This window comes from Podarcis muralis, chromosome 9 (assembly GCF_964188315.1).
Source record: "Podarcis muralis chromosome 9, rPodMur119.hap1.1, whole genome shotgun sequence".
NCBI lineage: Eukaryota > Metazoa > Chordata > Lepidosauria > Squamata > Lacertidae > Podarcis > Podarcis muralis.
In genome coordinates, this window is record NC_135663.1 from 38,115,183 (window position 1) to 38,141,825 (window position 26,643).

Sequence of the window (26,643 nt, forward strand, 5' to 3'; positions counted from 1 at the left end):
GGGGCGTGGCCGGCGAGGCTGCTGCTGACGGGCGTCCTTCCTCCTGCCTCCCCCCTCCTTTCTTGGCTTCGCCCGCCAGGGGTGGCTGCGGAGGGAGGGAGGGGCGTCGGTCCGTGAGGGCGGCAGCGATGCTCTCCGCTCCGCGGCGCCGGCGGTGTGGGGCGGGCCCGTCGGGTCCTTGAGGCGGCGCCGAGAGATACCTTCCGCAGCCCCGCCGCCGCCATGCCGTGCACCTGCGGGAACTGGCGGCGCTGGATCCGGCCTCTGGTGGCCACGGTCTACATCGTGGGGCTGCTGCTGGCCGTGCCGCTCTGCGTGTGGGAGCTGCAGAAGCTGGAGGTGAGGGCGGAGCGGCGCCGGGGGGCGGAGAGAGGCGGCCCAGGGGCGCCTCCGGGGTGGAAAGGGGGGGGGGGAAGAGGGCAAACGCAGACCCCGCTCCCTCGGGTCTCCCACATTCGCCGGCCCGCGTTCACTTCCTGAAGCGCGCTTCTTCCGCGCACAACACGGAACGTGCGTCATGTAGGGATGCGCTTCGCGCTCTAGGCTTAGAAGGGACACGCAAAAGAAACAACGGACGGGGCTTGAGGTGAATGTGTCACGTGTCCCCCCTGCTCTCCATCCCGATGGTTTCTGGCCTTGAGGGATGATGATGATGATGAATCACCCGCCATTGTAGGCCCCAGCTGCCCATCCAAGATAAAGCCAGACGTGTCACCGTGGGCATTAGTCTAGGTATGTTTGGCAAGCATCCTTTGCCCTTTCAGAAAGGAAAAAGAGAACCTCCAGCAAGTTTTGCCTGGTTCAGAGGTGAGGGTTGTTCTATCAATCGTTTTCTCAAAAGTTATATTCCGCACCGTGAAAATAAATAACAGCAGCAATTAAAATGAGAAAAAGGAAAAAGGAAGAGGGTTGACACATCCTCGCAAAACTCTGCAGCCCAACTCGCTTCTGGAAGGGCATATGTATCCTAGGGTCATCTTGGGTTGCGGAGCTCAAGTAAGAATGGTTAGCTTGCTTGACCCCAGGTAACCTAAATGTGATGTTTGCTACATAGGGAGCAAGTAAGAGGAAGTCCAGAAATACAGATATCTACATAAATACTCCTCATCTGGAGCTGTTGCGAAGGCCAGCACCCTATAGTGAGACAGCAAGAGCATCAGTGGAGAGGACTAGAGAGTCAGCAGGTGAAGGGGATTTCTCTTGTCTGTACAATGTACTAAAGATTGCAACAAATTCAGGTTTTCATGGGGGTAGGCGATGCCACATAGAAAGATGCTATATTCATGTTTTTAGTTCATTACCATCCCACTCAGAGCAGTTCATACGAGGCTAAAGGAGTTTATGAAAACACACAAGCAGATGAACAGGGTTCATCTTTCAAAAACAGGATTCAAAAACAGCAACCAAACAGTAGCTCCCACGCTTAAAGAACAATTTGTTTCTTAGTGCATGGACAAGTTGGCCGGGGAGGGGAAGGTAGTTAGAAGGAGTAACTTCAAGCTAATCCAGAAGCCAGGGGTGTGTATACTCCTGTCTTCCATTTCCAGAATCTCTCACAAAAGAGACTTACTTGACATAAGATCATTATGACAGGGAAGGGTTTAATCCAAAGAGACAGGCAGGTAGATGGTGCATTTGCCTGTTAATGGACATCATTTGGTTGGTGTGGGTCTTACTCTGAGGTAGACAATGTAGTGCTCTCCAGATGTTTTGGACTACACCTCTCATCATCCTTTGCCATTGGTCAAGCTGGTTGGGGCGATGGGAGTTGTAGTCTGCAAATCTGGAGGGCACCACGTTGTCTAACTTGTGGCACTAAGTGATGGATTCAAAGTGATGCCTTCTGCAAATGAAAGAATACAGAATAATGAATCTCAACACCTTCAATCTACGTGTGAGTTATGGTAATTTCTGTCTTCACATTTGCTAGTCCATGTGGACTGGCACTTAAGTAAAACACACCTGTGCTAGTACCCCTTCCCTGTACCTATTCCACAAGACATTCTTTGAATCTCTGTGCTCCTGCCTTCCCCCTTTAGTATTTCCATATTTAAAGTAGGAAGCTACCAGGGAATCCCTGTTACTCTTATGTGAGGCTTGGAATTTGCAGTGTTTAATTAATCGTTTAGTGAACTATTGCAGATATTTCTGTGCCTTAAAATAACTAGGTTGCTCACAGGCTGGATCTGTAATTATAAAGGTTTCTGGTGATCCTAACTATTCCCAATCATCTGTTGCTTATACAGAAAGGTAGTTTATAAAGTCTTCCTGCTGGGCATGGTGGACCAGAAAGTGCACAAGAAAGACAGAACGTTATTTATGTATGCTACTACAGCAGCAAGAATTCTCATCGCTAAGAACTGGAAAACACAAGATTTACCCACTTTGGAAGAATGGCAGACGCAGTTGATGGACTACATGGAATTAGCTGAAATGACCGGCAGAATCTGAGATTTGGATGAAGAATCGGTTGAGGCGGATTGGAAAAAACTTAAAGACTATTTGCAAAAACATTACAAATTGTATGAATCTTAAGATTGTGCATGTTATTGGAAATGTTATGCTTTAGCAAATATGATTAAGCAAATGGCAAAATAAGTCATAAATGAGAAAAAAAAAAAAAGACAAAGTGAACGAAGCATATTATGTTTATTTTTAAGGTAACAAATTTGAGATATAATGTATTGAATACGGATACATAATAATTGAAAGTTGTAACAAGGTTTGAAATAAGGTAACAAATTGCTGATATTGTCATTACAAAGAATGCAGATCTGGAAGGTGTGGGGAAGTACAATGTTTTTTCTTTGCAAAAAATCAAAAACTGTTTCTTGTATATGATTTATTCTGTATGGTTTGGAATCTATAAAATTATGAAAAGAAACGCAATAAAAATATTTATAAAAAAAAAAGAAGAAGAAACAGGCTCTAAGTGTCTTTATGCACCCTGTCCTTGTGGCTGCTTTACACGACACAAGGAAAAATGTCTCCTCACAGTTAAATGTTTACAGTAACGTTTAAGAAGATGCATACATAAAACACACAGTAAAATATGCACTCTGTTGCATATTAGAGCTGCCCATTGCAAACAAGATGGTATACATGCATTTTCCCTTAAAGTTTAACTACCAAGAAGTGTGTTATGGAAGATCTGGACCAGGTTCTTGGCCTTTAGCAGTATGTGTATTACTAACTTAAATCTTAGTGTAGAAGTGAGGGAACCTCTTATGCTGCAAGTTGCTCTTCTAAGTGTTCCTAACTTGATTCTTGGTTAGAACTGTGTGTGTTAGATATTTGGATCTAAAAGAAGTTGTAGCAGCTGTTGTAGCTAACCACACTTTAAATTTTGAGTCTAATGATGGTTCAGTTGCAAAAATACTATATATTTTAATTATTAACGCATGTTCTGCTCTTGGAAGAGAAGAGCCATTAAATATAGTACTGCTGCTTCAGAGAAAGTGATTTATGGACTGCTTTATTGGTTTTACTGTCATTGTTTCTCAGATTTCCTACTGTAATTTCTTGTGCTTGTGCTCTTCTTTTTTGTGTTGTTCAAGGTTGGAATCCATACCAAGGCATGGTTTATTGCTGGGATATTTTTACTGATGACAATACCAATATCTCTTTGGGGAATATTGCAGCATTTAGTTCATTATACTCAACCTGAATTACAGAAACCAATAATAAGGTAATCTATCATATATGCTTCTGCTGGTTATTCCATATTAGCAATACAAACACTTGGTTAATTGTGAATGTGTTTTCTTATGACAGGATTCTATGGATGGTGCCAATTTACAGCCTAGACAGCGTAAGCATTTTTTCTTTCTTTTTGGGATTATTGAATTCTTGCTCTAGAAACCAGTTGAATAATCTAATGAATTTCTCATATTGCTGATTTTTCACACGATACAACCTTTTTGTAAAATTGTAATCTCATTTCCATTAAGGTTTCCTGGCAGAAGCCCAGGTGTGTGTGATTGAGGCATTTGTTAATACAGTGGTACCTCGGGTTAAGTACTTAATTCATTCCGGAGGTCCGTTCTTAACTGGAAACTGTTCTTAACCTGAAGCACCACTTTAGCTAATGGGGCCTCCTGCTGCCGCCGCGCCGCTGGAGCACGATTTCTGTTCTCATCCTGAAGCAAAGTTCTTAACCCGAGGTACTATTTCTGGATTAGCGGAGTCTGCAACCTGAAGTGTATGTAACCCGAGGTGCCACTGTATGTTGCTTTTCTGGAGTTTCATCCAGTAAGTCATACTCTGTGTTGATTTCAGTGGGTCTACTCTGAGAACGATTAAGTCGAGTACAGTCATACCTCATGTTACATTTACTTCCTGTTACGTTTTTTCAGGTTGCATCCTGCAGCGACCTGGAAGTACCAGAAAGGGTTGCTTCCGGGTTTCGCTGCTCTCGCATGCTCAGTAGTGCCAAATCGCGCTTCGTGCATGCGCACAAGCTCCAAATCGCGCCACGCACCTGCGCAGATATGGCGCTTCAGGTTGTGGGCTTTTCACTTTGCAATTGCGCCTACGGAACGGATCCCGTTCGCAACCAGAGGTACCACTGTACAACTCACTGAGCATTAATTCACTGGAAAATAAGATGTAATGCAACTGAAAGTAGACATGTACATATTTGTATCTAATGTGAACCATAAGGCCTATATACAGAGCATGTTGCTTCTCTGTTTTGCAGAGTACTAGCTCATTGTTTGCTTTGTTTTGTAACACTGTTTGCCTTGTTTGCAACAGCAAATACAGGCTCTAAAGGATATCTTGGGAAGTACGTCCCATTTAGCTCAATTGGATTTAATTTAGTTAAACCATAGGATTGAGCTATAAGCCTTTCTTAATTATTGAATGTTTAACTGCAGCACAGAGTTCTGTAAATTATTTATTTAATTTTTATACTGGCAAACAATAATATTTTAAAAGAAAATGCAATAGAATGGAATCTCAGTGTAAACTGCAGTGCGTGTGTGTCTAATCTAATGTCTTTTTCTTTGATAGTGGATAGCATTGAAATATCCCAGTATTGCAATATATGTGGATACTTGTAGAGAATGCTATGAAGCGTATGTCATCTATAACTTCATGGTCTTCCTTTCAAATTACCTGACCAATCGGTATCCAAATCTAGTGTTAATTCTAGAAGCCAAAGATCAGCAAAGGCATCTACCACCATTGTGTTGCTGTCCACCATGGGCTATGGGAGAGTGAGTACAACATACCGTTCTTTTCTCAAAGCTTTATGTTCATGTCATTATAGATATTACCTCTTGGATTCGTGTAAGATTTAACACACTTTTTTTGTTATATGTGGCACTAGTTTCCATTGATGCTCCAAAGAGTTCTTGAAAAACACATTTTTTAAAAATACTTTGGGAAATTGTTTCCTGAAAATAGGACTTGTTAGTGAATCAAAAGGGTTTGTTTTTCCCAGAAGCAGTTGGTAGCTTCATTGACTGCTCTAAAAGAATGAGTGAATGCTGTAGGGTAGTACTGTACAGCAGTTAGATTTCAGGGATTGACGCTCACTTAGCTTCTCCCCCTGACTTGTAGTAGCTTTCTGTGGGGGCTGCTGCTTTCTCTATTCCAGAATGCAGCAGGATGGAGAATGCACCTTTGTAGTGCCATCATATGGCAGCCTGCCTTAGGAAGGAACAAAATGACCCAAGTTTCCTTGTTGGTGCAGTCTCTCTCCCAGCAAGGTAGCCTTCCAATGATGATTAATGTCTGGACTCTTTGACTGAAAGGACACAACAGGATATGAAGAAATAAGACAGAATGTCTTGACTACAATTAAGATGAAGCTTTTGCCAAAGTTTCTATTCTAGTTTTAACCCTTCCAATAAAAGGTGTGCAGTTGAAATTCAAGACTTGTAACAAGTTTATTTGAAACTATAAATGCCAAAAGTTAATGTGTATCATGCAGCAGTGTCTTTGAAAGGTGAGATACCATCAACATATTTTGATAAATAGCAGCATACAGCTCATTGAATATCTATGTGATGGTTAGAACCTAAAGTAATAATTATTAGTTGGGCAGGGATGTAGCCATCCTGTTACCTTGCTGGATCTGGCTGCAAAACAGTATCTCTGCAATTTGTATAGGATATTGATAAGAGAGAACTCTACAGGTGCCCATGTTTTTCCACATGGTAGAGCTGTAGAAGTGGGGAAATATATTGAAATAATGTAAGACAAAGTATTAGAAATATTCCCATATGAAATGGTGATTCTTAAATCCGTCAGTTATAGTTTAGTCTATAAAGATGTTGCAAGAAGAAAATTTCTAGGACGCAGTATTAACTATGACTATTAACATTTTAAAAGTGTTTTGAAAAGCACGATGGTATGTGAATGTTAGGATATTCTTGCTAGCAAGTTTCCCCCCAGAAGATATTACATAAAGAGTTTCAGCTATATTCAGAGTTAGTCTTTGTGATGTACAGGAACTTTGTTGTGTGAAATGATAGTTCTGGATGCTACTATTTACGGTAAAAGTAGAATATATGGTTGTCTGTGTTGCAGCTCTGAATGAACTGAACTCACTCTGTGTCTCTTTCATAGGGTGCTGTTGTTCAGGTGCAAGCTTGGTGTTTTGCAGTATACAGTAGTCAGACCATTCACCACTATTATTGCTTTGTAAGTATGAAGAAATATTTTAGCCTCAAAGTGCTACATATAGATGTATCACTTTGCTAGGGATGTGAGGTGAGAATATTCTCTGCTAGAAAATTCTCCGGAGAAGACTCTCCACAAACTGTAAATTCTAATGTAAGAACCAGTTTTACAACCCACATTTTAAAAATCTAGTAAATAATCTGTGATATTGCCAGTGTAAGTAATGAATAATGGTTTTTTTGATCCAGTTACATTACTGGGCATTGTGTCATTCACCATTGGCAGTTCTGAAATGTGAGCTACAGAAAACATTTTTATTTTATTTTTTTAGTTTTAAAAATGCTATTCATTTAATTTGATGAACATTTGAATTTGTATATATTTCAACTATATGTAATAACCTTTTTTCTATTTTGGTGTGACCTTATTCTTAGCAATTCTATACCCTTGGCAATACAGTGTGATTTATTTATTTTTTTACAGAAAGTAGCTTTAATGCTTTATACACTTAAAACACCTAGGCCTATATAATTATGTGAAACAGCATGTGAGGTGACCTTGATTTAAACAGTTGACATTTCTATATTTTTATTTAGTGCCAGTAACTGGTTTTTGCAGTGCCATTCAGTGGTACACAGTGCCATTTACCTGAGATTGACATACGGAAATATATTATTGTATAATGATAATATATTTAATGTTAATGGCTTCTTTTTTATATGTATGCATATAGTTTTGTTTATCAAGCTGTGTTTTAGTCACATGCATATAGTTATTAAGTGTTAGAGCTATTAGAAGCACAAGATAGCCTATTACTGAATTTACTTGAATTTTCAATTTCAAGTTTGGTGCAAAAAAATCAAAGAATGTGAATTCACTGCATTGCCCCATTGAATAAAGGTATCTGTACAGTTTTTGGTTGCCATCTGAACAAGTTTACCCATGAATAAACATGTATTTTAACTAATTATCCCAGGTCGCAAGATGATTAGATTGGTCTCAACTAGGGCCAGGGCCTTTTCAGTACTGGCCCCAACTTGGTGGAACGCTCTGTCACAAGAGACTAGGGCCCTGCGGGACTTGACATTTTTCCTCAGGGCCTGCAAGACAGAGCTGTTCCGCCTGGTCTTTGGTTTGGACTCAGTCTGACCCTTAAGTTTCCCTCCCCTTATGGTCTTGATTTATCTGCTACTTTTAAAACGGGGCTGCATTTTAACCTGTATTTTAAATTGGTCCCCCCCCCCCCAATTATGTTTTTACTGTGATTTTATTGGTGTTAGCCGCCATCTGGCCGGGGAGGGTGGGGTATAAATATAAAATTATTATTATTATTATTATTATTATTATTATTATTATTATTATTATTAAATGAAAATTCTCTAATATCTCATTAATCTAGAATATTCTCAAGAATATTCTCCAAAAGATTATTCTTGAGAATTTAACATCACTACTTTGCTCTTCTTTTCACTCTTTTTTTGGTTTGGATAGCTGTGCTGTTACACTGGTCTCTGTCTTCTAACCTTAAAGACAATTGCTCATGTAGACAATCAGCTATGAACTTTTTCTAAAGTGGAGCTTAAGTAATCTAAAAGATGGTGTTTCCTCCCATGCTTTACTATGCATAACAATCCCCAAAGTAATTTTTATCTAATACAGTAATTTATATTAATCTGGTTTAATTCTTTGAGTGATATCCAATTGTTGTGTCCCTCTTGTACAAAAATGACTTCTCTTCCTGCTGCATATCCATAAGGTCTACCAAAGTTTGTTCTTGGCTTACCACTCATGGTATGTTTGGCAGAAACAAACTATTGTCCGGGTTTAGATAACATTCCAAACTCTGGCTTTTTTAATCTGCATTGTAGCAGCAACGGGAGGGTAACTGTGGCAACTTCAGAGCAGCATGCACTAGTGCACTGCTTGTTCACATTAACCCATAGTTAGTTTAAATGATGGTTTAACATGACATTTGAACTGGACAATAGAATAGAATAGGACTCCTGTGTGGAGGATTGCAACCATAGCTCCTGAATTTTCTGAGCAATGTTTTGTATTAAACTCTTTCAGAATATGTGAATTGGTTGGTGTATACGATGAAGGAAACTTTAGCTTCAAAAATGCTTGGACCTATTTGGTTTTTTTCAACAATATCTCCCAGCTTGTAAGTAACAGAATTTGAGTTTTCTTTCTCTTTGCCGTGATATTTAAGTGTTTTATTTTTAAAAAATTAAAGATCTTAACAATTGTGGTATGCAGAACATATTTTTGATTAGGCACTTTTATCTTTACATACATTACACATAGAAAATTAAGGTTATGTGAGAACTAATCCTTAACTTTGGTTCTAAATATGGTGCTATGGATTTTATTGTGTTATTGTACATCTATTTAATCAGTTTTAGAGGCTGCCCTGAGGACTCTGAAAGGTGGGATGATACTGCTTAATATTTATATCCCATGTATTTTCCATCATGAAACCCACAGTGATATACATGTGGTTCCCTAGTGGTCACCCATCCAGGCACTGATCAGACCAAGATGTGCTTACCTTCAGCAAAGTGGTGGCTTCCTTCTCTTTGCAGAAAGAAACAGAGAAATATACTTGGGAATAAAGGAAGCTTATGGCAGCAGCATTCTGGGGTCTCATACAGGTGTCCTTCCCAGGTCTAGATGGAGAAGTCAGTGATTATACCTGTGATCTTTCACATGCTATGCATGTGCTTTGGCACTGAGCTTTGACCGCCTAGAGATAGATGTTTTTAAATGTTTGGAACAAGAATTGAATTGGCTTGATATGTTCCGGGGGATTATTGGTATTGATGAAATCTAGGAGTTCTGTGTGTTCCCATTGCAAATTGCTAAACATTTCTATCCCTCTGTTCTAGTTTGCCATGTACTGCCTTGTGTTGTTCTATAAAGTACTGCGGGAAGAACTAAACCCAATCAAACCCGTAGGGAAATTTCTGTGTGTAAAGATGGTGGTTTTTGTTTCTTTTTGGTAAGTGGAGTGTTGTAAGCTTTTTTGTGTAAAACCTGTTGTGCACATGTCTAAATGCATATGGATACTTAAGTGTTTGTCAGAAAACAAATAGTAATATCTTGTTTCTGTTTTTATTTAAATTGCTTACCAGCACAATCCTGTTCATGTTTACTTGGAAGTAAATCTCTTTGGGGCTTACTTCCAAATAAGTGTGTGCATTTATAGCCACCTTTATCATTCCCAGGGAGCTGAATATGATGTACGTGGTTCTCCCCCTCCCCATTTTATCCTTACAACAACCCTGTGAGGTAGGGTAGGCTGTGAGACACTGACTGGCCCAAGGTCACTCAGTGAGCTTCATAACTGAGCAGGGATTTGAACCCCGGGTTCCTGGATCCTAGTTTGACACTCTAAACACCTGCACCATATTGGCTCTCTATAGCAAACTGGATTCACCTATGCAAGGTGTTGTACAATAGTGAAAAGACCAGCCTTCTTCTGTGCTTAAAATTGCAGTGGGTTTTTTTTAAAAAAAAGTTTTGTGTTTAAAAACATTTTCATGCAACTTCAAAATTGTTAAGGGTACAACCAAAGTTTTAGCTCTCTTTTATCTAATTCATTCTAAAGTTTTAGCACAGATTTCCAGTTTATGCTGAAACCCTTCTCCACTCTGACAGATCACCTTTGATGTCTTTCCAGAGACACCTCTTAGCCTAGCACTACAGTTTGTGTGGAAGTTCCTTTTTCGTGGGTGATGCACATTCACTGTTCCTGTGTGAGCATAATAGCCACAGGGCTTGCAAGTTCATATTTCTAGCATTTTATTTATCAGCTTTGTGATCTTAGTATCTTTCACAGATTGTTTTTGTTTTTTCTAACCTTACAATAAAAGCTCACTAGAACTTTAGACCAGAACCTGCCTCTCAGCTGTGTAGCTTCTGTGTGGTGATAACCCAATCTCTTCTAAGAATGTCAATTTTGTATAGGCAAGCTGCACTTATTGCATTGTTGGTGAAAGTTGGCGTTATCTCTGAAACACACACATGGGAATGGAAAAGTGTTGAAGCAGTGGCAACTGGTCTACAGGTAAGTTGGAACTGCTGTTGTAAACATAAGCCTTCCAGCGCCCCACATCCTTTGGAATAGATAAAAGGGGCAGATTGGTTTTTGAAGCAAAAGCATTATGGATACATGTAGCTACTTTTTTCACTGAGAGTGAGCAATAGTTATCAGGTAACTAGCCTACCAGCTCCATTGATCAAACTGTCCTACAACACATATCTGTAAATATGCAGGTAAATTCAAGCGCTTAAAACTAGTTTTCTAATGGTGTGACTAGTATACTCTTAATAGCTATGCTATCTGCATTGGCCTGCATGAGCACAGTCCTTTCAGTATCATGTTTTGCTTTTTGTCTTCTCTACTAGGTGCGAGAAGGCAATATTTACTCTAAATTAAATATTTAGTTGGTTGCCTGGGGCTTGCTGTCCTAATTTAACCAAAGTATGAGAATAGACTTGGCTGATGGTCCCACTATATGTTTAAGCTGGTGTAAAACACATGAAGTTTCTGGAACATTATTATTCCGTAAAAGGTAGTTTGTGGTTAATTGGCCTTCAAGTAAGTCTAAAGGAGCTGCTGCGAGGAATACATTACATGGTTGCATATGTGGGGCTGAATAGGACTGAATTTGGATTTTTTTGTTTCAGGATTTTATTATCTGCGTGGAGATGTTCTTTGCTGCAATTGCTCATCACTACAGCTTTTCCTACAAACCTTATGTGCAGCAAGCTGAAGAAGGATCATGCTTTGATTCTTTTCTTGCAATGTGGGATATTTCTGATATCAGGGCAGATGTAACTGAACAAGTTCGCAATGTTGGTAAGTGAGAAGGATAAAAATGCACCCCTAGGGAAAAACGGATGTAAACATTTGAGTTTTCTGAAGATGCCACATGAGCCGTATTGCTAGGTCATTTTTCTATTAACTGCAGTGCCAGACCTATGAGAATAATTTGTTTTAAATACCTTCCTTTTAGGAAGAACAGTTTTTGGTCAGCCAAGGAAAATGTTTTTTGGTGAAGATTATGATCAGAATGAACATACAAGTTTGCTGTCATCATCCACCCAGGATCCAATTTCTACTGCTTCTTCAATACCATCATCACCTGTGGGCCACTATCAAGGGTTTGGGCATACGTTGACTCCAACAATGCCTCCTGAACCAATATCTGATGTCTTGTGTAAATCAGCAGAAGAGAGTGAGAATCCTCCAACAGAGAAGCCTCTGGATGAAAGTTAGACAACTCTTTTCTCAAATGTCTTGGGATTTGCCTGGATGATGCTCCTATGTTTGTTTGTTTTTGGCCTTGGGGACCTCATTCTTCCCAGAAGAATGTCAGCTGCACCAAGCGGCACATAAAACAAAACAGATAATGGAATTTAATTTTAAATGGGGAATTTATGAACTATCATTGAAAGAGCCTATTGGTGCCAGACATATAATTAAATTATTACAGTAAGTTGAGTAGCCAATGCTGCTTGGTTCAAAAACCTGCCTCTGTAATTGGAGTGAGGTAGATAGTTCGTGATGTTGACTCTCCTCTCAAAGTAATTGCATCATCCCAGAATACCGTCTCATCAGCATGCCAGAATTTCTGCTGGAGACCTTAGCTGGAGCAGTAAATGAAATCATTCTTTTAACAATACTGGCATATATGTGCCACAGTCCAGTTAAGCAGAAGTTCTTGGATTTGAGCATTATATGCTGCATTGGCTCTAAATTTTGTTGTTAATGTATTAAGTGTATACTTTCACATACTGGAAGTTGCTCTGGAGGGTAGTAATCTACTACTGCTTCCTGTTAGCACAGAGATTACCACTAGAGCAACAGAACTTCTCCCCACACTCTCCCCCGATGTGTCACAGAGGATTGAAGAAACAGATTTAGGGGTTGCACGGGGTGAGGTAGGGAATTCCTGTTTGTGGTAGTTCTTGTTCTAATAGAACTACTTGATGCTAAACTGAATACAACTCGAGTCTAAAGGCATTCTGATTAGGGAGTTAAAATGAAACAAGGCTTTTTACTGAAAAACTGATCAGTGTTCCTGTATTTTTGTCTCAAAAAACTCATAGGATTACCAATGGTTCGTCAATTAATCTGTACTCTTATCATGCGGATACCATTTTAATGCCTACTATTCTTGAATTTATAGTATATTTGCCTTCCAAAAATGTATCTAGAATCAAGTAAGCTTTGAAATACTAATACAGAATGTAACAACTTACTGTTTTAAGGACTTGCACATCTGGTCAACAAAGGGACTTGTTACCCATTCTCACATTTGTATCTGCATTGCATGCTTGCTGTCTTACCTTCATATAAAATGCTGCAGCAAGGTTTACATTAAGTGGCATCTTCAGAGAGAACTCAAGCTATTTTTAGCATTCAGGTGCCCTTTACAGGAATTGAGTTTTTAACTGTTTTGTGGCTGCTACGGTGAACTCATCCTACAAGTGCTTTTGCAGTACTAGTGTGTTATGTAAATACTTGGCCTTATTCACTAGGCTGCATATTTTATGGATAAATTTGGTGTGTCCTTAAAGTGGTTAAAGGGCAAATCATTGCCTTTATTGTACATAATCAAATAAAATTTTATTAACTCTTAATTTGCATTCCTTCAATGTTGAGATGAACGAATAGTACTCTTGAGCTCCTTTCCGTAGTATTTTTTTTTTTTAATGGTTAACTATTGACTCTGATGGGAGAGGCATCTCACCCCCCCCCCCATGCCTAGATCACACAAATCAAGGGAAGACCAAAAGATAATGCTCACCAAAGTTTAGTTCCTATGCTTAATTTCAAAGGGGCAAAAATTCTCGAGTGTAAACAATGCCTTCCTTAACCACAGGTGGGTTTACTCCAGGAAGAAAGGACAAAGACTAGGCTATAGAGGTATATTGTCTTTTAGCAATTAGAATTTTCTAGTGCTTCCCAGTCTTGCTTTTCATCCTGTGGTTTGTTGCCATTTGGGAATACTACCTGTAAGCTTGATTAAGGCATCTTCTTAACAATGAACATGGGCTTCAGCAAAAGGATGGTGGGGTAATCTGTGGTGAGCCATTTTTGGCTCCTTCAAGGAGGTGGTATCTTCCCTCCAAGTTTATTAATGGTAACTTAACCAACTATGCATTAATGGCTGTCCCAGGAGTGGGGCGGGAACATTAAAACTAAACTGATTCATGCTTCTTGCCTCTTCCTAACGTTTGTTTATGGTGCCTTGTATCTGGTTGACTAGCTACTGCAGCTCCAGCAGTTTGGAGCTGCAGGCTAGGGTTATTCTATGTGCCTTTTCTTTCCCCACTGCCCTTTTTTGGTCTGGTAACTTCCACTCTGGGGCTTTGTTCATTTTTCTCCATGTCTTCTTTGTTTTCCTCTTGTTCTTTTCTCCCTATCTCATTTCAGTCTTTCCAGAGCTGTTCCTTTATACTCATTACTCGTCTTTCTGCTTTGTGTGACCGCTATTGGTTAGCCAGCTGCTTGTTAGATGGACACTGCTTTCATACTGCAGTCACTGCAAGTGATGCTACTTCAGTGCTCCCAGCACAGGGGAAAGGAAGTTCATGCTGGCCAAGATACTTCGGTAGACAGTAGTAACATCTGTGTGACTATGGTATTTTACATGCAGAAACAGAACTACATCCCACGATTTAAAAAAATTGTGATCTTCTAGATCACAATTAGATACAGCCAAACCATACCTAAAATATTTTTCTTACCCATTAACGATTTTTCATCCTTCCTGAAACTAGTGTTACTGGATCTGTTATCTGCTAGTTTTCACAAAAAAATGTTTAGCATGTTGTAATTCATGTTTAGGCATTTATAACAAAAAGGTTCTCATCACTACCACCGCTCAAGAAACTACTTGTTTCTGTAACTGAAGAATCTGTTTTTCCAGGGAAGTGTATGAGTAGTCAATCTGTACAACACTGTTGCTGCCCAGCAAATTCATTTTTACTCTATTGACCTTCAAAGTGAGATGTGAACAGGCATGTTGTGGCATTCCATTTCATTTTACTTTTTATACTCAAATTCATATAGTTCTCCAAAAGGCAAATAAGAATACAAATATTAAGTTATTCAGCATTGTAGACATCTTACACAGACTTCTAGGCAGAAATACATGCTTTCTCCACTCTTTATGGTCCATGGCTTTATTGCTAAACAAGTTGTGCTGAATTTCACAATAGTTCAGTCGATGTTTAGACCTTCAGATAGACTCAAAAGTGTGACCGTAAGACATGATTAACTTAAGTATAAATAACTAAGCTACTGTAGGCTTTTTAAAACAGCAAAAACACTGTAGCTGATGGCAGTTCACTGTTTTACTGTAATGCTAACGTTACTGTTGCGATACTGAACGTCGAGCACAAGTTCATCTCCTGCTTGAACTTGAATGGGCTTATCTAACACAATAGCAGCTTGTTTCCAGTGGGATGACTTGCTTGATGTATCTAGAACAGTGTCTTCATCGAGGTACACGTGATACCAAAATGGAATACCAGTCACGTGACCTGCTTTACAAACTTCGACCTACAAAAGTAAGATTTTATGTTACTATATAGCAATCAACTTTCCCACCACAATATAACAACAACAAAAGTTTGTATTTTTTAATTCAAGCTTCCTTGAGGAAGATTTCTCTATTGCCAATTTGCATCATGCTTTTTCAGACACCCAAGAGTTTATCTTCAGTGATTTTGTATATCAGTTTTGCGAGAGGGCTAGGGAAGATAGGGTTAGCTGCTGTGGTGCTTCCAATATGTTTTGAATGACTACTCCCATCCCTGATTAGTGCCCATATTGTCTAGGAGTGATGGAAGGTGGAGGGCAAAATGTTAGCTCTCTCTGCATAGTACAATCCCAGTGTATCTCTAGGTTTCAGATACACTGCCCCACCATAATTTCTCTTGTGAAGATGAATGGCCCATGTTCATTTGGTAATTGGTATCCCAGCTAGAATGCAATGAGACTTAATTCTGACTGCAGGCAGTAAACTCCACACAAGCCAGAACCAAATGAACAACAATAAAAATGGTATGATTTTCTGCTTTAAAAGGGGGTAACGTTTTAGTGAAGTACTAGTATCAAAAGTATCAAGCGCAGAACATGTCAGTTACTTGTGCAATTTCATAAATGCAACATTGATACTCAAGAATGACAGCGTAATAAACTAAAGCATGCAATATCTACCATTTCCTAGATTTACCTTAACTTCTCTACTAGAGCAATTCAAGTACGGATTCATGAGATCCACTCGCAGAAGTTCTACTGATTTGCTCAAAGGTGTGTGTGGAAGTGTGGACATATCCAAAAAAACACGGACAGGAACCTGAAATGGAATATACCATGTTTTGAGATTAATTGTATCATTGTGACACCTTTTCAAAAAGCTGTGGTGTGTCTTTGGCAAGTGACCAGTTCTGTTGCCAGGGCATATATTTCTAGGTCTTGTCCCACTTTAGGCAAAAGGATGTCTGTACCACAGCATCAGGATAGCTCAAATAGCCCTACTTTCTTAACATATTCCTTGCAGATGCTGGTCATCAGTTTTGCTCTGCGCCAAACTATTGGAATTAACAGTTCCCCTGCTTTCAATAAATGCTGGTTCTTTCAAGTCTTAAATCAGATGTCCTTATTGTTACTGTAAAATAGTGAAAACTACTTGCAAAACATTACATGAAGAAATTAATTAGGCTTTGATAAATATTTGACAGCTGCATATCCAGCGAGACAGATGTTTTTCTTTGATCAGCAGTTCACCGTGTCACACTGCAAAGCTCCAATTTTAATTTTTTTTTAAGAAAAGGGAAAGGCCTTCCCCTGGGCATACAGGGTTGAAGCTGATGTTCTCTGGATTGTGGCCTTAATAAAACACTGAAGTTTTTTTCTGGCACCCTAATCTTTGAGACAGCATGCTAAACTGGATATAGATGAATATAACACATTTCATACCTTAAACTGGTTGATAAAAGGCGCAATGTTGAAACCGAGGGTGGGATCTGTCCCTTGAACTGTGGTCTCAAGTAGCAATGACCTAGATTCCACAAGCATTCCATACATCTTCACATGCTGTGGGAATATCTTCCCTCCGGAGTGAAGCAAACATCTATACAAAAAATATAAAGTGTTAACATTCACAACCAGTGCTTTTTTTCTAAAAAAATGTTTGGGGGTACTCTCACTTTCCTACTCATATTGAAATGCTGCCCCTCAATGAGGCCAAACTTAGATTCACAAAATGTTTAGGGGTATGCATGCCCCTGCATCCCCCCAGAAAAAAAGCACTGTTCACAACTATTCCCTCCACACTGTCCTCAGGCTTCTTGCAACAAATCAAGATTTAGACCACCAATCAGAAGCATTCTGTTTAAAATACTTTGGTGTGTTTATGCTTGTTTTTGTTTTTTGCAAAGAAGCATGACCAAACTGTAAGAGCCAACTCCATCTTCTTTTAATTTTATATGCCTAATTTTAAATAGGTTTATTCTCAGTCTTATATGAAACTACATTGCTATGCCCCATAAAGCTACAACAGCCTCATTAATTTGAAAAGTTCTGTCCACATATGGATTCAATGTAGAACAAACTGCTTTCCAAGAGTCTTTTGGCTAAGTATCATTCCAAATTATATTACGTTGGCTCAGGTTTTATGCATGAATATAACAGTAAAATATAGTCCAGGAAAATTTCATGTCATACAATACCTGGATATTGCAGCCTTTTCCATCACGTCCTGCTGAATTAGACCAGAAGTCTCTATGACATCCAAAATTATAATACTCCATAACTTGTCAGATTTTGGTCTCTGTAATACCATGTTTTCATCCTGTAGGTGGTTGAGCCAAAACTCTAAAGTTTCCTTAGGAAATTTGTTAGCTTCTGAAATCAGGCCGAGAGCTACTTGGTGCTGTTCTTTTTCAACAGAACTGTAGGCCTTAACTGGCCCAAATTTGCCTGCAATTACTGGCAAAATTGAAAAGCCCTCTGATACGTCCAACACATACAAAGGATCAGGAGTCACTGAGTTCTTGCTTTGGTTCTTTTCAAGATTCAGTTCATTACTGTGGCTGTCCACATCCATGGAGTGCTCACGGAGGCTTAAGGATGACAGCACTTTGCCTATTGCAGCTTTAAAACATTCGTGGTATCTCCTATTGTTCAGTAAAGCAATCTCAGTAGATTCCAGCATGCATTCTTGTCCCAGTGCATTTGTTGTTTGAAGGCTGGCCAGAGCACTGCAGAGCTCAGCCTCACTATTCTTCTCCTTGAAATTTCTTTCCACATCCATTCCATATTCTGAGGTCACAAGAGAAATCTTCTGGATCCTTAGATAGCAGTCCTGGCATGATATTTCCATTGTAACCGAGTCCCCAGATCTCAGAGAGTAATCTTCAAATCGCACAAGGATGAAGAATGAAATACATTATTCACTGTGCCTTTGCTACTGTTCCAGTCTTCCTAAAATGTGCACTACTAACAGCTCCTTTGATCAGCCTCTGCTGCTGCAACACGTGCCAAGCAGATTTTATTAGTCTGGAGGCAAAAGAGGCCCAGCGGTTGTCTTAATGCAGAGCACAACTGACTACAGCTTTCGCAAATTTATCAATGTTAGTGGCTTACACTGTAAAAACAAAGTTTCTATTTAAAAATGACTTGAACTATCTGTCAGTGATGCATGATAGAAAGGAAATATGAGAACATGTTAGAAAGGTGGGGGGGGGGGAGTGGGTATCCACAGGAACATGGATTAACTGCTTAGCCAAGTTGATCCTGTAAAACTTCACAATTTTGTTCTCTATCCTGTGTCCAGAGTAATGATTAGCACACACTTGCCCTGATGAATGCAGAGATAAACTTTAAAATACAAACATATTATCTGTCAAAATTCTGAGACTTTAGGCTGAAATAGTTGAAGATATAGATATTAGAAATTAAATTGGAAATTAACCATCTGTTTCCCACTGAAATGCTGCTGTACTAAATGGGATTAACTTTGAGTAAGCATTTGTTTTAAACTGTGTTTTAAACTGTGAAAATATAGGAACTTGCTTAGGATAAATGAGGTTTGCCACTTTTACAGCTCCCTATTTACATCCCCACTTACTCCTAATCCCTACTCCCAGCTGCCAAATTTTACTAGTCCTTGCTTTCAATTTATTCTGCTAAGCTTTTTTTGTTTGGGAGTCCTGATGATGCATGGCTGGTATCGTCTCAGTTGGCACTTCTATTTAAGGATTTCATTCAAGTAAATTTGACTGATTTATTAATCATGCAATGCAATTTAAAGTGTGCTTCCACTTGTTTAATGTGGGGCTCATTGAGAGCAGCTGCACAAGAGACTGTCTCATAAGCAGAGGGAAGATGCCTATTTGCTGGCACAGTTTGAATCCCTCTGCAAACTAACTTCAAGGTGTAGTTGATTGGCTGTTACAGCAAGCCCCTTTGACAATGTCCCTTGACATCAGGCATTTGACACCCACCCATCAAAGTTGACCTGTGCGGGAAGGGAAGGATTCCATCAGAATTCAGTTCCCCACCCCAGATATACTGAAATGACATTTCCATAAAGTGTAAGCTTTCAGTGTTGAGGACCTTCACTTTTCTCAGTATGATAAATAGTTCCTAAGAATGCTACCTGCAAACTCTTTTTGCTTATTAGAAATCCCACCTCTCATCTCAAACGTACAAAACAATCCAGACAGATATCCTAGAAAGAAAATGCATTTTAATGTCATTGTAAATATAAAACCCTGAAGACATACCAAGGAGGCCTTGTACGGGGTACACTGCTTGTTCCCAACAGGTGTCCTCACTTGGACTTGTAGAGAGTGTGTGCTCATCATCAAGCTGTAACGTAAACCAGACCACAATGGCATCTAGTATTCCTGCTTTAATAACAGGCATGTTGATCTTGGATGGCTTACGAGTTGCAAAGCTTTTCAGCTCCTAACCAAGAATGGTAAAAAAGAAGCAAAATATGTTGGAGAGCATTAGAAGAGCCCTTCTGAATAGGAACATAAGATCCCTGATGAATAACACTAAAAACTTATCTGATCCAGCATTCTGTTCCCCAGTGGCCAACCAGATCTCTGAAGCAGGTCAAGGGCATAACAGCACTTTCCTACTGAAGTTTCCTAGCACACTGTCTCCAATATTGGATGTAATATATAGCCATAATGATTATGAGCCATTGATGGCCATGATTTTGATTGATCCCTTTTTAAAGCCATCCAAATTGAAGGGCATCGTCACATCTTGCTCTTCAGTCAAGTCCCCACTGCTGGCTGAGCACCTCCAATTGTCTTTCTGTCTGCCTTATAGATAAAGGTAAAGGGACCCCCGACAGTTAAGTCCAGTCGCGGACGACTCTGGGGTTGCGGCGCTCATCTCGCTTTACTGGCCGAGGGAGCCGGCGTTTGTCTGCAGACAGCTTCTGGGCCATGTGGCCAGCATGACTAAGCTGCTTCTGGCGAACCAGAGCAGCACACGGAAATACCATTTACCTTCCTGCCGGAGCAGTACCTATTTATCTACTTGCATTTTGACGTGCTTTCGAACTGCTAGGTTGGCAGGAGCTGGGACCGAACAACGGGAGCTCACCCCATCGCGGGGATTCGAACTGCCTTATAATTCATCTTAAATCTAAAAATACTGTATACAGAATGTAAATGGTTTTAAGAAAATGGTAGCTAAAAATAAGTCTTTTTTGAATGAAAGAAAAATATAAAAGTAATAATAATTATTGTACAGTCTTCCTAACATTTGGCAGTAGATATATTATGATTACATATTTTAGGACCCAATATGGAAATCTCACTAAATAGGGATGCCTTTCTTTCCAGAAGAATCATAGCCTGTTGAGCCCAGACAAATACTAGTCATAATTGGGTTGCAAGGAGTAAGGAAAACCAAAATAAAAAAGAATGTCACGCTCCAAAACTTTCCTTTCTTACATAAACCACTCTTGAGATTTTTTATTTTAATTGTTAGTTTTCAAAGGGTGGGGGGTTTTCACCACCACCAATTAATAGCAAATTTATATGAAGATGTCAAGTAGAGAACACTGAAGTCCAGAGTAAGGTTTCATTGTTCAACAATGGAGTCCTCCTGCCCTCCCTGGTACCCACCCTTTTCTACATTTCCCAAGATGGCCTTTTTACTCTTTATCTGCTTCTCCTTTGCAAGACACTGATATTTTAGGATTCAATGGCAGTTCAAGTTCAGCATACAACAGTTTTGCCCAGAAGTATTAAAAAATTAAACATATAATATTAAGTATTTAAATCTTGATGGAACATACCACAGATCACTGCATTATAGTTTCTATTAAAGTACAGCTAAGTGCTTTGCTGTAGTCTGCCTATTAATCTCAGATGCCAAATAAAGTGAAGGTGAAAACAGACTTATTGATTCAGAGCATGGCAATAATTGCCTGTATACAAGGGGGTGTGTTTTAAGATCTTCTTGCAAACATTTTCCCATGGGTCAAAAATCAAAGAGGCATGCTTGCATGACCGACAAAACACATTACCCTCTCAGGCTTAACTGGTACTAGCTCAGAGCCTATCTAGAGTGACTATAGCTGCTTGCAATATCCAATGCTGACTGCTCCTAAAAGAAAGAGTTTATAGAACTGTATGGCAAAGCTGTCTTCCTATTCCACTGATGGGAAACCTATTGCCTTTCAGATGTCGATATACTACACCTCTGAACATCCATGACCAATGGCTCTGCTAGGTGGGGCTGATGGAAGTTCAACTACATCTTAAGGGCCACAGGCTCCCCATCTCAGGTCTCATCTTCTGTCCTTTCATAATCCCACTCTGGCGTTGTAGAATACCCTCAGTCATCTTTTTATCCTCTGTGCACCTCCATCTCATCATACAGAATAAAATCCAGATGAACCTCTCTTTTACCTCTGCATTAATCCTTTTGCAATTGATAAATGTTTCGTTCACCATGTGATCCAAAAGTTACCTGCAGGTTGTTAAAGTTGGCTGTCAAAATTTGGAAGTGTTCTGTGAGGGCCGTATAGCCACCAGGAACTCTGCTGAGTTTTTCAGTGGTGTAAGGTTCAAGACTTTCATCCGAGTTTACAGAAGCGTACACTGGACTGTGGAACTCCAATGTTTCTGGCAAGCACACACCAGCAATTTCTTTTGCACCCACCCTGAGAAAACAAAGGAACAGACAGAAATTAGGTTTGACAAGACAAAATCATGCAATTCATGAACAACAACAACAACAATTTATACCCCGCCCATCTGGTTGAATTTCCCCAGCCACTCTGGGTGGCTCCCAATCGAGTGTTAAAAACAATACAGCATTAAATATTAAAAACTTCCCTAAACAGGGCTGCCTTCAGATGTCTTTTAAAAAATAGGATAGCTGCTTATTTCCTTGACATCTGAAGGGAGAGCGTTCCACAGGGCGGGCCCTCTGCTTGGTTCCCTGTAACCTCACTTCTCGCAATGAGGAAACCGCCAGAAGGTCCTTGGTGCTGGATCTCAGTGTCTGGGAAGAACAATGTGGGTGGAGATGCTCCTTCAGGTATACAGGACCGAGGTCGTTTAGGGCTTTAAAGGTCAGCACCAACACTTTGAATGTGTTGAACTCAGCATTGGTTCTTGGCACATTAAGGAGAGGCTCACAAAAAAGATTTGCTGAGCTTAAAGACATATGTAGCGATTGTGTTCTATTTTAACATGTATATCCCTTTCTTTTCAACCATAAGAAAGGCAGGGTTGTTTTGTTAATAACATACAATGTAAAAACACAGTCAATTAAACTAACAGCATAGAATAAATTGTATTAATCTAACAGCCTTCCAACATTCTAGTATTTATACCCTGAAAGTTTTACTCCCTTCTTTAAAAATTACGTTGGGCTCTTGCACATGAAGAGAGGATTCTATAAAAACAGAACGTAAGTGGAAATTGATGACCAAATTGAAAATAGGTTGACATCTTCCACGTGGGATGAGCTTTGTTTTGGCAAAAGGCTTATTGTTACTTCCACTTATGTGGAATCCAACCTAACAAGCAGGATGAGCAAAATAAAAATCTTATCTTTAAAAGGGAGACATTTCCTCTTCCCTGTCCAAGTTTAAACATGCTTTCCCAACGTATATCAGCAGCACAAACATACCTATGATGTCTGCGTATCTCTCCGCATTCCACTGCCATGCCCCACACAATAGCTCCTGCTGGTATAACTTTACCATAGTTTTCAGCATTAACTCTGCCATCATTGGGCTGATTGATAAATAGATAGATAGATAAAGTTACAAAGCTACAAAACTATACAACAAGACTACTATTCACAAAAACTTATTCCATTATCTTTAAATGTATATACTGCTTAATCGTGTAATATCTAAGTGGTTAACAATAAAAAAAGTTAAAAACCATTAGAAACACTTAAAACTGATAAAATTAACATTACGCTAAAATAGATTAACATACAATTAAAACACAAAATTAATATAAACTGTTCAGTCACTGTACACAGATTAAGTTAGGGTTTGGCTGGGTCAAGTTAAGTATAAATATTTGGATTTCAGCTGAGTGGGGAAAAGGTCTGTCTTAATTGTTTTTCAATCTGCTCTATTCACTGTGCAAAATGAGAGATTGTTGCCAAGCCAACCCTCAGTCTAGAACACATTTTGACTTGAATTAAAAATAAAGATATTATGGTATAACACATATGGCTATTTGAAAAGCATGTTAGATAACTTTCAGCACTAGCGATATCAGAAACGATATCTATATCAGTTGTTTAAAAGAGAAACCATTTCAGCCATTTATTACCGTATTTTTCGCCCTATAGGACGCACCGTCCCATAAGGTGCACCTAGTTTTTTGGGGGGGAAATAAAGGGGAAAACATTTATTTCCCCCCCAGGCGCGGGGCTGGGGCGGGGGAAGCCTGAGCTTCCCCCGACCCCAGCCCCCAGAACAGGCAACTCTCCGCAAGCCGTGGGAGCCCAGCGCTGGGCTCCCGCACCTTGCGGAGAGCTGCGCGAAGCCTGGGCGCGCTGAGCTCAGTGCGCCCAGCCTTCAGCATGCAGGCAACTCTTCGCAAGTTGCGGGAGCCCGACGTGGGCTCCCACGGCTTGCGGAGATCTGTGCGAAGCCTGGAGAGCGAGAGGGGTCGGTGCGCACTGACCCCTCTCGCTCTCCAGGCTTCAGCGAAAGCCTGCATTCGCCCCATAGGACGCACGCACATTTCCCCTTCATTTTTGGAGGGGGAAAAGTGCGTCCTATGGGGCGAAAAATACGGTAGATTTATTGAAGAATAATCTTCCACAACCATAACTATTTTGTCTTCTGTTCTAATATGTAACATCATCTCATAAATTCCTACAATGGAAGACCCTTAATGAGCTTTTTGAGGTAAGGAATTAATCACTATGAGAAGGGGAAATCTTTCATTTTTTAAAAAATACAGTAATCAGTACTATGAGCAGAGGGGTAAGAAACATGCCCTCATTGGTTTTGAATCTAGAACTTCAAGACACATTCAAAAAATTAAATTGTGAATACAATTCATTTTTATTTTGCAACAGCTGCGCACTCTTAAGTCATGGCATTTTCCTCGCATTACATTCAATGTGTGGAATTCAATGTAGTGCTAAGGAGACTGATTCGTTAGTGCAAGCATTTCTGCTTGCCTGATGGAACCATCTCCCATCTCCTCTCCCTGTGCATTGTTTTGGGGGTTCTCCTGACCCTCCATAGTGGATATGGGAGAGGTGGGGGGCGGGCAGCGCCAGGAGAAGAAGGGGAAAGCCCCACAGCGCTAGCGGGAGGTTTTGCAGTGGCTTCCACTAGCAGAATGGGTTAGCTGAATCCAGCCCAAAACTTTAAAACATGTTCTATATATAGAGTTGGCCTGAGGTTAGTACTTCTTCAGCAAACTCTCTCACACACTTGTCTAATCTCTCACTCCGTACTGAAAAGAATGGTACAGTCTACCGCAATTGACTTTCCCAGCCTTAAGGGTCCACTTAACTGTGAGGACACTTAAATGTTCTTTCCCATGTGCTCTTTCTGGATCGCATGGGAAGTCTCCTTGCCAATGCTACTAGACTCTAGGGAGCTGCAGTGCTGGCAAGCAAACTTTCTTATGTGATCTGGAAGACCTGTGTAAGCAATGTTTACATTTCACGTTTCTAGTTCGCTGTTTATGGGAACTAATAAAAGAAAAATGTTAAAACATTATTGCAAGGCTGCAGAGCCTTGATCTCATTGCTATCCGTAGCAGTCATAGTGCAAAATCATTTTTACAGTGTATCAGGCCTTAAGACACCCATAGATACTTGCCTTTGGCGGTAAAAGCAAATGCTCCCAAGCATGGATCAAGCTTTCCACAATTCCTTCTCCAAATAAACCAGAATCTACCGTTTCAGTGACAACCAGGGAAACTCTATTAAATATACAGTTATAAAAAGAAAGCAGTAGTTAAGAGCCACTATAATCAGCAATGGAAGAAAATTATAAAACCTGAAGCAGGACTTAAAATCTACTAACGTGAAATCAGTAGTCTGTTCTTGTGTTGAGTAATCAAATTTTATTCTGGGTTTTTGACCTCTGCTTAAGATAAGCCAGCATCCTTTCTGACCTCCTGGCCCTAAAACTACCTTTCACAATTCTTAGTTATTCTAATATACCAGAAAAGTTTATGATCAGGAGTTTTTTTGGGGGGGGTGAGTGAGTGGAATGGCAGAGAAGAGAGTGTCTGCAGTTATTTGGAATGTTGCATTGCAGGCCATAGGCAACTATTTCCCCATTACACCTCAGTTCTGGAAAAGCCCCTTGCAGGCATTTCTGTTCAGCTACTATCTTGATAAAGGAAGTAGGATCAGCTTCCAGAGCAAGGAGATGACATTTCGATTGGTCCTGGGGATGCAGCATATGATTCTATGCTTTGCCACCACTGTTAGCTGTGCTAGAGTAGCCATTGCCAGTGTGATGCCTGCAGATGCTTTAGACTACCGCTCCAATCTGCTGTGGCTGGCATAGCCATGCTGGCTTGGGCTAAAGGGAATTGCAATTCAAAGCATGTGGAGAATACCAGGCTGGCAAAGTTTTTTTCCTAGATCAGGGGTCTGCAACCTTTAAGACAAAAAGAGCCACTTGGACCCGTTTCCGAAGAAAAAAAAACTGGGAGCCACAAAACCGGGAAGGTGACGTCGGGACGGTGCGTGACTAACACACGCACCGCCCCCATGCGATGTCACAGCCAGTACAGCGCCCGCCACAGTGGGGAGTGTCGGGGCGCACAATGCACCTCCTCCCCTCGCTAGTATCCACCCCGGAGCCGCGGCAAAGGTGTAAAAGAGCCACATGCGGCTCCGGAGCCGCGGGTTGCAGACCCCTGTCCTAGATCATAAGGTATTTACTGAAATTAATTCTGAAGAAGGTTTTGCCCTTCTAAAATAAAATAAAAACATTCTGGACAGATGTTCTGAGTTATTCAGGAAATAAATAACAGTACATAGGGAATATAAATGAATGCAGTTTATAAATGCATTCAGCTGCACACTGTTTAATGGAAGCTTATTTGGATGGCTTAAAGATGAAAGAAATGTGCCACAAAGATAAAAAAACAAAATGTTTAGCACCTGCAGTGTGGGAGGTCAATTCTGTTAGAAATAAGACAAGATTACAATTTGTCAGTGCAAATTGTCAATTCTGTTAGAAAAATAAGTAAGATGTCACAATAAAATATAAGAGTAACCTTTCAGGTATGTGCTTTGGGATTTCTATATCAAGAGATTTCATGTGAAGTAGTTTGATTTCTCCATCCAAATCGTTTGCAGCTAGAACTTCACAAGCCAATTCATACATGGTCTTCGATAACTCACACGCATAGACGGAAGGTGCACCAGCCTTTTTGGCAAACATGCTGAAACATTAGAGGACATTACACAGAAATCATCAGAGATTCTTGTTTTGACAAAAT

The 26,643-nt window shown here is 40.0% G+C and overlaps 2 protein-coding genes across 7 annotated transcripts in view; one reads left to right on the plus strand and one right to left on the minus strand.

Annotated features, from left to right (window-relative positions):
• On the plus strand, positions 1–13,281 carry TMEM184C (transmembrane protein 184C). The gene is made up of 10 exons (XM_028745224.2): positions 1–339; positions 3,558–3,688; positions 3,775–3,811; positions 5,014–5,219; positions 6,577–6,651; positions 8,701–8,794; positions 9,519–9,631; positions 10,600–10,699; positions 11,323–11,494; positions 11,652–13,281. Exons 1-10 carry the CDS (start codon positions 223–225, stop codon positions 11,912–11,914), a joined length of 1,308 nt encoding a protein of 435 aa, XP_028601057.1. The 5' UTR covers positions 1–222; the 3' UTR covers positions 11,915–13,281.
• PRMT9 (protein arginine methyltransferase 9) overlaps positions 10,599–26,643 on the minus strand; it is a 22,389-nt gene continuing 6,344 nt past the window's right edge. For all 6 annotated transcript variants that reach the window (XM_077934088.1, XM_028745218.2, XM_077934086.1 and 3 more), the window contains exons 6-14: positions 26,419–26,586; positions 25,002–25,104; positions 22,826–22,932; positions 21,656–21,848; positions 19,441–19,624; positions 17,383–18,067; positions 16,631–16,784; positions 15,885–16,007; positions 10,599–15,208 (exon numbers count right to left, since the gene is read on the minus strand). In XM_077934088.1, coding sequence (XP_077790214.1) covers positions 14,993–15,208; positions 15,885–16,007; positions 16,631–16,784; positions 17,383–18,067; positions 19,441–19,624; positions 21,656–21,848; positions 22,826–22,932; positions 25,002–25,104; positions 26,419–26,586 — 1,933 coding nt within the window. In that variant the 3' untranslated portion in view covers positions 10,599–14,992. The remainder of the gene's footprint in view (positions 15,209–15,884; positions 16,008–16,630; positions 16,785–17,382; positions 18,068–19,440; positions 19,625–21,655; positions 21,849–22,825; positions 22,933–25,001; positions 25,105–26,418; positions 26,587–26,643) is intronic.